This window comes from Pteropus medius, unplaced genomic scaffold, assembly GCF_902729225.1.
Source record: "Pteropus medius unplaced genomic scaffold, Ma_sr-lr_union100, whole genome shotgun sequence".
Classification (NCBI taxonomy): domain Eukaryota; kingdom Metazoa; phylum Chordata; class Mammalia; order Chiroptera; family Pteropodidae; genus Pteropus; species Pteropus medius.
In genome coordinates, this window is record NW_024356249.1 from 2,352,000 (window position 1) to 2,364,216 (window position 12,217).

Sequence of the window (12,217 nt, forward strand, 5' to 3'; positions counted from 1 at the left end):
CAGTGCTCGCCTGCTAAGTCTTACATACAGATGAATTGATGCCATGGTTTTTAACCACCTGGCTTCTGGGAACTGAGGAGTGGGAAACAGGAATGGTCCTTTGGAAGTGTAGATGGGAAGAATGGCAAGAGGAACCTGGGACGGGAAGTGATCAAATGCTCCAGAAAAGTCAAGTGAGCTATGAAAACTGCAGCCACCTATGGATTTGCTGACCTTTGAGAAAGCAAGTCAGGAACTGCAACTACTTGGACTGGAAATTTGAGATTGGGGTGGGGTGCATGTGGGCAGGTTGCAGGGTGGGGGTGGGGAGCTCTTCCTGTGGGCACGGGAGAGGGTGGGCATTGTCCTTGGAAGAAGTCAAAATGACCGTGACTTTCAGAACCTTAGTGCACAGAGGTAGTGGGATCCAGGGCAAGGGTATGTGTAATTGCCACGAAATCGTCTTCAGGGCCCAGCCAAGATAGAGCTGAAGGGTTTTGTGGAGGACCCAGTCAGTACCGTTTCCTGCCATTTCCTGTCCAGTGTTGTTTGGTGTAATCAGTGGGGTTTAAGCAGAGCTGGGGGTGCAGTGGAAACTGGCAGGACTGGGAGTCCAGCGATTCTAGCACATGAGGAAGCCTCTGCTGTGTCTGAAGGTGGTGACCACCTGGATGGAGGTGAGGGAAGCCAATGAACCCGATGAGCGGGGGACACAAGTTGCAGACCAACACTCCAAGTAGGGAGCCAGGTGCTCAGCTGGGCCTTCTCCAGGATGAGGTTTGTGATGGCCACGGGTCAGGAGTGGGCATCAGGAGCGGGGAGACAGGCGGGGTAGTCAGGGGAGGCAGATAGGTCACCAGGAATGGGAATGGATGGCTTTCTCCAGTGACTCATTCCTGGGCCAGGCATCTCAAAGGGGCTTGGTCCCAGAGATGAGCAGGTGGTGGCAGCAAGTGTGTGAAAAGGCCATGTGATGGGCTGGTGGGACCTCCCAGAGGATGGGCAGCAACTAGGCCTGGGACAGTGCTGGGGAACAAGACAGCCCTTCTCCAGGGAGGCCAGAGAGAGATGGGGACTCTCCAGGGGAGCCCTTTGAGGGAAGCAAGGGGTGCCCTGGGCTGGAGGGGAGAGGACTGTGCAGCAGAGGTAGCGTTTTCAGCTGTGGATATGTGGAGACCTGTTTTGCCATTTCTCAGGAAACAGCCAGAACTTTCTAAAGGCGGGTCACCTCCATGCTGATGGATTCCTTCTGTTATCAATGTGACCGTCAGCCCCTTAACGTTGCTCAGGTGTCAGATAGAGGATGGGGTCTTTGATCTAGGTCAGCCTCCCTGTTTTACAGATGAAACGGGCACAGGGAGGTAGAAGGGCTGGCAGCCACGACCACACGGCTGCTAGTAGTAGGTCTGGGATTCACTTTGCAAGTTCTTTGTTGAATTTGAGCTTCTCGGCAATACAATACTTTTCACTCAAATTTACCTCTATATTTTGATTGATTAAAATTAAAAGATACACTCTTTAAAAGAAAAAGTACTCTTCAGCCTCAGTTTTCTGTACATTGAAACTTACTATAGAGTTGGTATTACCCCATCTTGGAAAATCAAAGCAAAATAAAGCTTTTAAGCCACTTTTGAAGTTGAGCTGCTGATGAATGTCATTCTCTAAGTCAAACACCACAACACACCAGAAGCTAAGAAGGCCCATAAGCTGGTGCTGTCAGGACAGCTTACCTGAACGTCACTGTGTCCCCCGCCCACAGATTCCTTCCTTCCTGAGGCCAGGACTTCCTTCAACACCTTGAGTTCCCAGTCATTTTGTCAGAACTACATTTTTGCTTATTTATCAGCAATCCCTTTTTGAGAAAGGTGGATCAGTGGTTCAAACACCATTGGCAAAGTCGAAACTAAGTGCAGCAAACATTTATTAAGCATTTAGGACATGTTATGTAAATGACTTCTTTTATACTTGCATTCCAGACACCCTTTCAATGGCTAAGGCGATGTCTCCCCAAATATCTGAATTTCCACATGAAAGTTTTCCTCGAATTAGGGGGTGCCCTCTTAACTGTCAGCGGGAGACAATCTTGATGTAGACACCATTTTTCGGACCTAGGGCAGATTTGGATTCTAGCTGCAGTGGCACCTACAATAGAGGAGATTAAAATATTTGTCACAGTTACACATCGACAGGAAAACTTTCTCAGAACCGGCCCTGAAGCAGGATTCTGGAAAGTCGGCTGAGGGATACCTGGGCCAGGAGTGAGCAAAGCAGCGTCCCCAGCAGGACCTTGAGAAGCCAGCAGGGCTGTCTCTGGGACTGGGCACTGGGGCCCCAGCAGCACCAGTGTTCAACCCCCTTTCCTGTGTTAATAAAATCCTGCGGGTGAGAAGGGTACTTAGCCCCACGAAGCCTGAGTAAGAGGTGCTTGCGGCTCACTTTGCAAATGAAGAAATGAAGGTTCAGAGAGGCCGAGTGAGTTGTCTAAGGTCACATGACCAGAAAGGGGAAAGCAAAGCCACGAACTCATTTCTCATTTCCCTTCCTGGTGCCCAGCCAGTAACTGAGCAGCCCCCTCTTTTTCCCAGGGGCTTTGGGGGAGAGCAGTCTCATACTGTTTCCTGTTCGTGCATGCTGTGGTCTGGCCTCACTACCATTCAGAAAGCTTTCCTTATGCCCAACTTACAAGGCAAATCAATGGTGGACTGGGAACTTGGAAGGAAAGCCAAATACGTGAGAAGCAGGATGTCCCCTTAAGCTGTGTGTAAAATGATAGTTCAGTGGCTATTGTTGAAGCCTTTTGAGGAAAGAAGACTCACTAGCCTTCAGATGTCTTTCGAGGTTAGAGTTAGATGGGAGACCAGTTTTACAACCAAGAAACTAGATAGTTTAGACCTGCAATATCCTGTACAGTAGCCACGAGTGCATTTAGCTGCTGAGTGCTTGAAATGTGGTTAGTGTAAACGAGGGGCTGAATTTTTTATTTAACTTTCATTAACATGTAAAGAGCCACACATGGATAGCGGCTACTGTATTACACAAACTTGAAACACCACAGGACTTCAAATAAGGGAGAACTCAGTGGGGCTGGCAAAGTCAGGGAGGGCTTCCTGGAAGTGATGCCTGGGTAGGGCAATGAATGGGAAAAGCCCTGTGAGCAGGACTTCTCAGAGGCCACTTTGGGATATGAGGCAATACCAAATGACTTAGAGGATGGGAATGGACTGGGAGCAGGAAGCAAGAGGGATGGCATTCCACGTCTGGGCAGCAGCTCGAGCAGGCAGGGAGAAGTGGGTGGACCTCTCCGAGTGGGAAGTTGGGGCAGGGACTATGAAGTGGGCTCAGATGAGTTCTCCCTGGACCCAGCAGGCTTGGGACTCACGGCTGGCTTTTGAGCTGGGGAGTGCCAGGGTTAAGCTGTGTTTGGGGACATTGGTCTGGCTGCTCTACCGTTTATCAAGATCAAGTGTAATTGAGACAAACTCCAGAAGGAAGTCCTACACACCTGAATCCCTAGGGCAGTCAGGGCCTGCTTTCTCTCTCTGCCCCTTCATCTGTCTTGCTTTGGCTCTGTGCTTCCAATTTGTCTCTCCTTCTCTTCAGCCTTGACCGTCAGACCCCTGTGGACATTTTCACATCCAATACCATAATCTTTTGTACCCCAACTAAACTCATTATTCCTCCTGGACCGGTTTCCCTTTTTTTCAGGGGCAATGCCACTCTCTGGAAGTTGTCACCATCCCTCAGCATGTCCTTATTATCTGTCCCCAGTGAGGGGTTCCGAAGAGGCATGGAGGAGAGCAATGTTCCAGTTGTGTCGGGAATGGCTAAGGTCGTGCAGAGAGGCTGCTGGATGTAGAGGAAAGAGGGAGGGCTTGGGCTTGGGAGGGAGCAAGATCTGGGTCGAGCGCTACTTTCTTCACTCTGGCTAGCCAATCATTCGCTCGTTAATGTTTGTCGAATGAATGAGTGAGCCTGGCATTAAGCTGGGTGCTGGAGCGTCCACTGACGAATATGGTCCTTGTCCTCATGGAGTCTGCAGTCCAACTATGTGACCTTAGGCAAGTTACTTAACCTCTTTGAGCTCTTCGTCTGAACATTGGGAATAATAAAACCTATTCTGCGGGATTACTGGGTTCTCTTTGCCAAAGAGGGAACAGCTACAGAATCACGAGCCCCAGCCCTGCTGTACAGAGAATAATAACAACAACCAAAGAACAACAATAATAACAACTGGGTGAGCAGTCCTGAACCCAGAGCAGCGGGGCTCACCTGCAGGGGGCTCACCTGAGTCTCGGGGCAGACTTCGAACCGGAACTTCCGGAAGACGTGGAGCAGCGTCAGCTTGACCTCCAGCAGCCCCAGCCTCACGCCGAGGCAGCTCCGGGGACCCGCTCCAAATGGCAGGTAGGTGAAGGGCCGCCGGCGCCGCTGGGCCTCCGTCGTGAACCTGTGGGGCAGCGCCGTCAGGGTTGGCCCAGGACACCCGTCACGCTTCCTGTGGTGTCTTCGGCCACTCGGTCTGGCAGAGGGTCCCCTACATTCGAGGCCATGCTCCTACCAAGCGGCCTAAACCCCACCGAGGTCAACAGAATCCTGTTTTCTCATGGATCAGTCCGTGAGGCTCTGGAGCTGGTGGCTGCTAATCCACGAGCTTCCCGCAAAGTCTCTGCTGAATTAAAAGAATCCCCTAGAAATTCGTTGCGGCCCTCCTGCCCTCCCCTTACGAATTCATTGCGTTGTTAACGAGCCTTCGGGCCCACTGCACACCAGAAGGATGAGAGTCTCAAAGAAACCCCAGCCCTTACCTGCACCCCTGGCTCCAGCTTCCCCATCAGCCAGAGGGTGGCGCCAGCCATCACGCACTTCCTAAGGAGAGTTCTGGGGCACTGGCCCTCCTCCCCAGTCCTCCCGAGGGCCAGGTCCCGCCAGTTTGTCACCCTCGCCTACACTTGCCTTTCTGGTCCTAGCGGTGAAATTGAACGATTGGAGGCTGTGGTAATGAACCCCTGGAAGCCCTTCCTCGGAGGAGTTGCCTGTCTGCTACCAAACGGCAGCATGAGCGGCGTGTTTGTGACATTGGGACATAGCCAGCTCACTGCTTACTCCCTCTGGACTTTTCCGGGGCCCAGGAGCCCTTGCCCCACCCTTTTTCAACCTCATATTAATGCACTTTTTGTTTCAAAGGTGCTGCTGTAAGCTCTGCAGCCACTGTTTACGGTGCTTGATCTTTGCGGTGTTTCCAGAAGCCGCTGCGCAGCAGGGTGTATTTATCTAGGTCTCGCTGCCCGCTGCCCGCTGCCCAGGGTTTCCCAGTGACCGGGTTGGCAGTTCCACAGGAAGCTGGAAGCGCTGAAGGTGCTTGGCCCGCCCTCCCCTGGCCAGATCGCACAAGGAAGGGATATGGATGGATTCTGATGAGCAGGGGTGCGGATGCCCGCTCAGTCATTCTAAGTCCGGGAGCCTAAGTATGAAATTTAGATAATAGACCAAATTCATGTGAGGTACAGGAGGGAGATCCAGGCCCACCGTGTTAGCATAGCTGGATCTCGGGAATTCCTGGAGAAATTTGGTTGATACTCTTTGTTTTGAAACAGGTTCCAATTTTTAAAAAAGGAAAGGACGTTTTGTCACTTTGATTCCTGTGTCCTGTTTCTTGGCTCGAACCGACAGAGGACACCCATTTGAAATTGCCTTGCTCCTCGCATACAGTGCTGCTGAAATGCTAACTTTCTGGATTCCCTCGGGGAATTTTAAAGAATGGTGCAGTTATTTCCTTCAGAAATAATTATGCCTCGCCAACCTCTGATTGCCGAATTTTGACTGTCTGGGGGCTGACTTTACTAAATCTTTACCGAATCTGTGTCTCTCTGCAGCCGCCTCCAATCCCCTTACACTCACGGCCCTCAGGGACCCATTCGAAGGGGCGGTGTTTACCTCTCCGGGTCGAAGGCCTCGGGGCGGGGCCAGTGCTCCGGGTCGCGGTGCAGGGCGCCCACGGCCATCTCGACCACGGTGCCCGCGGGGATGCGCTGCCCCAGCACTTCGCAGTCCTTTGCCGCCTCCCGCGTGAACCTGCGGCGACACACGGGTCACCCCCGCCTTGTTGCAGAGCAGAGATGAGAGCCCGCAGGCGGTTGCACCGGGCAGGGCAAAGCGGGGTCTAAGTTTGAGGTGCAAATGAGGCTGGGGGCACAGGAGGCCCAGTCCTCTTCCCTGGGTGACCCCGATGGTGACCAAGCCTCACCCCAACTCCTCTAGGCATAAACCCCTCTATTGCTTAGGACCCGCATTCTCTAGACGCTCGAGACTCCCTTGGTCCTTGGTGAAAATGCATGTGACCTTTTGATCCTTCGTTCATCCATACGGCCTGAAGAGCCCATTCATGGCTGATATTGGGGCACAGAGACACCCTTGAAGGGCTTGTTTGGGGGGAGGGGGAGGCTTACAGGGTTATTCCCCTGGGCACACCCTCCCTCATCATCTTCCACAGTCAAGCCTCTTTTAATTGCCCTCACCCACCCCCATGCTTCTTTACCTAAGGGAATTTTGGGTTTGAAAATCGGTTCCCCATTCACTGTCTAGGTTTCTGTGGATAACTTCTACTAGAGAGGAGAATTACTGGTCAGATTGTTTATTTTATCAAATAGCCACAACATAATCCTGTGTATGTTGTATTTTTAAGGGTTAGACTACCTTTGTTTGCATATGAACCTTCAATTTCTGGAAGAATACCTAAACTTCTTCTGTTGTCTCCTGTAGGGGCCGGGACTGAGGTGAAGGATGGCAGGGGGCCGGGTGTGCCACTTTTTCTTTGGATCCTTCCGTATTGGCTAGGGTTTTTCATTTTAAGTATAAGCCTATTATTTTCATAACATAAATAATTATTTTTAAAAATTAAAAATAATCTATGCTGGCTTTTACTTTAAGTGCTAGGACTGGGCATCCCTAACTATATTAGAGGAGATAAAATTATTACACTAATTACCATTATACCGTTTCTGCTTATAAAAGAAGTTAAGAGCAACCGACAGCTCCTTGCAGCATCGATCGCTCTGTTATGAGCCTTCGATATAAGAACCGGGAACGTGGAAGACCAGGGCTGTGGGACCCCCATCCAGATCCTAAGTCGCTCATGTAGTTAGCACGCGCTTGGAGCTGGTAGCAAAACACCGGTGCTCAGGTCACAACAGACATGGGGGGCCTCTGATGGGTGCAGCCTCAGTCCCAGAGGGATCAAACAAGGCGGTCCTCTGACACCCCTTCTTCTTCATCTTTATCAGAAGTAGCTGGGACCTGGATGCGAGACCCCCTAAAAGCCGTATAACTGGGCCTTCCCTTCCATACATGGTTGGGCTAGACTAGGCTGCATAAAAGGCCAGAAAAATCTGCTGAATTATACTGCATAGGATCCTGGATTCTGAACATTAATAATAACTCGACAAGAATTGTTACCTTTTCTGTGGGGCTGTTTTTTATCTCATTGTTACTCACTACACTCCTGTGGGGCAGGCGAGGCAGGTGTGTGTGTGTCCACTCAACACCCAGGAGACAGAAGCACAGAGCAGGACAGGGCTTACTCAAGATCACACAGCAAACTAAGGGCCGGGCCCAGGCTGCCTTAACTTTCTGTCTAGACCCGTTCTGTCATTAAACGGAGCACTGGCACTACATGTGACTTGTTGAGAGATTTTTAACACATTCATCCAGATCCTCTAGTTTCTGTCCTGCCCTCAGGTGAGATCGCCAGCATGCCGGTTCCTTAGAGCAGTGACTTTCCTGACTTCCTCTTACACAGTGCTGTTGATAAAGAGTCAGTAAGAGAATTGGCCACAGCGTTTTGGTGCTGAAAAGAGCCTGATGGCTTTGTCACTCAGCACGTCATCTATTCAAGGTCTCATGTGATGAGTTCGTGATTGAGTTTAGATCCAGGAAATGATGTGTCTTTGATGAGTTTATACACTTCCCTCCCACTGGCCAACACGACTGTTGAGCTCAGCTGGGTTCACTTGGGCCAGGAGCCGCAGCACGGAGGCGAGCCCGACCCTGCTTCCTGGCCATCTCCGGGGCCCCATAAAGGCTTCTTTCCTTTCAACAGCCTTTGTTCTGTTTTCTCCCTGAATGTCTTACTTTGAATTTCACTTTAATGTGTAGAGCGGCTGCCCACAATTCCCTTGGAAGGAAGCCGGAGATAAATCATTAAAAAATGAAGAGTGGGTACAGTTTGCGGCTCCCCCAGATCAGGCAAAGCCCATAGATTCAGTCTTAACACTGGCGTTAGGAGAAGGTGCAAGCTGCCAGGACGCGGCTCCCAGACCGGGAGACAGAAACCACGTGTGCTTGAGAACCGGCGGTTGGATGCACGCCCTGGAATCCCCTGTATTTGCTCTGGGTCTGAACATTTGGACAATATCTACAAACACACTCTCTAGTGATGTTTTTCGGTTTGGAATATAATTTTAAGATACCTTCACATAGTCCACATTGTCTCTTTTAAAATGGCAAAAGGTATCTCCGTATGCTTTATGTGGTATATTAATCCGTAGACAGGCCGGTGGGATTTATGAGATGCAGTTAAATGCTTTGTGTTGTTTCTCTTTCTAGAGCCTGAAATCTGGCCACTGTTTTACCCTCGAAGGACCTGAGAATCGGAGTTAAGACCCCATGCTTCATGAGATGCCTCATTTAGGGGGAGTTTGGAAAAAAAAAAAAGAGAAAGCAGAAGACCTGATTCCCGCTCTCAAGGCACCGACAGGTTGGTGTGGCTGGATGGGCCTTGGAGATGTGTTGTGGAGAGGTTGAAATGTGTCCAAGGATATAACGCGCAGCACTATTACCATGGAAAGAGCTGGGGGGCGGGGCAGGGAGGGACAGGGGTGCTGTGGCTGGGTGGGGCCGCCTGGCGTGGTGAGTCTTGGGCTGCAACTCTGAGGATGGGATGGATGTGGGTTATTGGGGAGCAGGAAGGCGCATCTCAGGCCTTGGAGGGCTCCCTGGAGTGTCAGCTCCAAGGACACGGGTTTTATATGTGGCCGATTTCCTAGTGCTTGGCACAGATCCGATGCCCAATGAACAGTTGCTGAATGAATGAATAAATGGACAGGGGGAATGGATGGCAAAAGCCGGGGTGTGGGGTGAGGTGCGGGGCTGCGGGTTTACCTGAAAGCTGGCGGGTACATCCTCAAGGTCTCTGCGATCACCATGTCCAGGTAGGGCAGGCCTTCCTGGAGGCTGCAGAGCTCGGGGGTCGCCTGATGGAGGGGTCATGACAAGGGAAGAGCGTGGAGTTAGACCGAGTCACACACCCTTCTGTCTTTTCCATTAACCTTAGAGTCCTGCTCCAGTTTTAGCAGATACTTAAATGGGAACCTCAGAAAATCAACAACAGTGGTCACTACCCACGATGCATTCGATTAGCGTGTTGCATATTCTCTCGTGCAAAATATTCTGTTGTGCTTGTTTCATGGTGCTGTGTGTTCCTGAGAACAAGCAGGCCCGGCCTGGGAGCTGGGGGTCTTTGAGAGTCATGGAGAAGTTGGGTAGTAAAACACCGCTGGCATTTATTGGCAGCTGACGACGTGGCAGGCTGCGCATTGTAAAGACACGGCCTTGTTTGATCCTCCCAGCACACCAACCAGACCCTGTTCTCCCTTCTCTTAGACGAGGAAACTGAGGCTCAGAGAGGTGGTCACGCACGTGGTAATCGGTACATTGTAAAGTTAAAAGACAAATAGTGAAATAGCAAAAGAAAGAAAAAGTTAGCAACATTTATGAAGGATCGACAGCAACAAAAACCAAAGACCTACGAAACCTGGCAAGAAGAGAAACTCAGCAGAAAAAAAAAACAAAACTCTTAAGAATATGAAGGGGCAAAACACAGAAGAAATACGCCTTGTCCGGATAAGTAATACAAATTAAAACAATGAGAATCCATTTGTCACCCATCAGGTTAGGAAAAGTTGGGAAACATCGATTAGATGCCAGGGGGTGAAGGTGTGGAGACAGCCGTACCCTATGTTGGGGACCCCGGCATCCTCTGGATGACATCCACTGGAGTGACACTGTACCCCTCTGGCCCTCCCCTTGGAAGGAAACGGTGTCCTTCGAGGACCCGCTGCACGGAGCGTGCCCTGGCCACAGAGCTGTAAAGATCTTTGCAGGGTCGCAGGCTGCTGTGGATTTGGGGGTGGTAGGCCCATGGGAAGGGCGAAGCCTAGCTCAGCTCCCTGGACCCTGTCCCAGACAGGGCCACATGTGCGGGCCGGTGGGAGGGTCCCTGGGCACCGGTGAAGGTGACTCCCCTAGCCTATCCAGTGTCCCCACACCCGAGGGAGCGCCCCTTGGGGGAGCCTACCGCTCCCTCTCTTTCTCCCTCCTATTTTCAATAGTTGGGTTTGTGTTCGTCTTTTCTGGCCCACGAGTCACAAAATACAAAGTGTGTCATTTCAGTGATTCTACATCTGAGTTAAATGCTCTGATATATTACATTTTAAAGTGGCATTGCACGATATAAAGATGAATGGAAAAATCCATGCGAATACTGTCAAATTTAGATGTTTCTTTACTTAGAATGACAGTAAATAGAAAATAAAAAGCACTGTGACAAGTTAAGACTTCAGAAAAAGAGCCTCTATGTATACCGTTAATGGCACTTGTCCTGCTTTTTGAATAAGAGGTGCCATATTTTCATTCTGCATTGGGCCCAACAAATTATAGAGTTGGCCATGCTGGCTGGTTGATTGGCCCAGGGGCCTCTGACCCAAGGGGACCAGTCTGGGAATTTGGATTTGGGGCCGAGAAAAAGGAGATTTTCTCCAGCAGATCAAAGCTGGACACGGGCGAGTCATGATCTACTGGTGGCCACTTTCTGCCTGTGGACAAATGGGCAGAGCACACCAGCTGGCTGTGAGAAAGAAAGAAGAAATGAATTCGACGTGCAGAGAGAAGCAGAGGCCAAGGACAGAGAGTGACCATTTCCTGGTGTTGCCTAGAGGTCCAGTTCCCACTTGCCTCTTGGTCCCTTCCATCAATTTCTCATTTGGGGCCTAAGTTAGCAACAACGGAATTCTGTTACCTGCAACCAAAGGAGTCTTAACACATGCAGAAATGTAAAAAAGAAAAAACGAATAATGAGAAGAAACGGTGGTACCACGCGCCGAAATATAGAACTATATCTCGAAAGCAAAAAGACACCACAGTATGGGGGCAATGTCGCTAACGGGTGAATGGTATTGGTTCAGCAAACAAAATCGTATGGCTTGGAGGCTGTCAGCGTTCGAAAGAAAACGTTTTAAGATCAGCTGAGAGAAATTTGTATCGTCAAGTCAAAGTCTTCATTTATTCTTTTCTTGGATGAACTGTTGATTGTGCTTCTAAGCTTTTGGCTCAAGATACACATGTCGACATCAGCTTGGTCCAGCCATTCTTCCTGTGACCGAACATTAGATGCTGCAGGATGGCTTTTAACATATGTGAACGCTGGGCCCTGTCCCCCAGGGAATTGATTGTTGATCTGAGGGGGGCCTGGGCATCAGATCTGTTTTCAAAGCAGGCCCCGCCCCCCCACCCCCCGGAGGTTCTAATGTGAAGCTGGAGCGTTGTGACCACTGTGTTAGTCTTCTGTCTGTCTGTGACCTACCCCAGTGATGCCCTCTGCTGGAGGCATGAATGAGTGAGGTGCAGGGAGGCACAGGCTTCCACGTCTTAACCAAACCCGGGCGAGGCAGCACAATTCAAGTCCCTGTCCCACTTACAGATGGGGAGAACTCTCTTTCCGCAAAATTGAGGACAAAGAGGTCCTGAGCCAGTTCTGCCAGCAGAGGGCAGCAAGCGTATGGCAAATGGGGACTCCCCATGAGGCTGGGCCCCTACTCAGAATCGCAAACCCAAAAGGACCTTAGAACTCATGAACCCAAATTCTTCATTATAGAGACGAGAAAAACGAGACCCAGAGAGGAAAGCTTGTGAATCTCAAGTCACACCAATAGAATTTGGAGTACAAAACCCAGGTTTTCTCCACCTGCCCACTGCGTGTCAGATCCTGGGCAAGGCTCTGGGGATCCGAAAACGGTTAAGTCTCTGTTCCACGGAGAAACAGACTTCCAAGCAAATCATTCCACTGAACGTGGAATGTATGATAGAATGGGCTTAGGAATGGGACATATAGTTCATTCATTTACTTTGGGAGCTCATTCATTTGCTTATTCATCGCACAGAGATTTGGTACATACTAGGGACCAGG

The 12,217-nt window shown here is 50.3% G+C and overlaps 1 protein-coding gene across 4 annotated transcripts in view; it reads right to left on the minus strand.

Moving 5' to 3' along the window:
* Positions 1-1,883: 1,883 nt before the first annotated feature.
* Positions 1,884-12,217, minus strand: part of TBXAS1 (thromboxane A synthase 1) — a 130,323-nt gene continuing 119,989 nt past the window's right edge. For 2 of the 4 annotated variants that reach the window (XM_039860822.1, XM_039860823.1), the window contains 4 exons: positions 9,136-9,227; positions 5,914-6,051; positions 4,249-4,426; positions 1,884-2,121 (listed from right to left, as the gene is read on the minus strand). In XM_039860822.1, the coding sequence (XP_039716756.1) occupies positions 2,047-2,121; positions 4,249-4,426; positions 5,914-6,051; positions 9,136-9,227 (483 nt within the window). In that variant the 3' untranslated portion in view covers positions 1,884-2,046. The remainder of the gene's footprint in view (positions 2,122-4,248; positions 4,427-5,913; positions 6,052-9,135; positions 9,228-12,217) is intronic. The other 2 variants (XM_039860824.1, XM_039860825.1) reach the window with 2 other exon arrangements.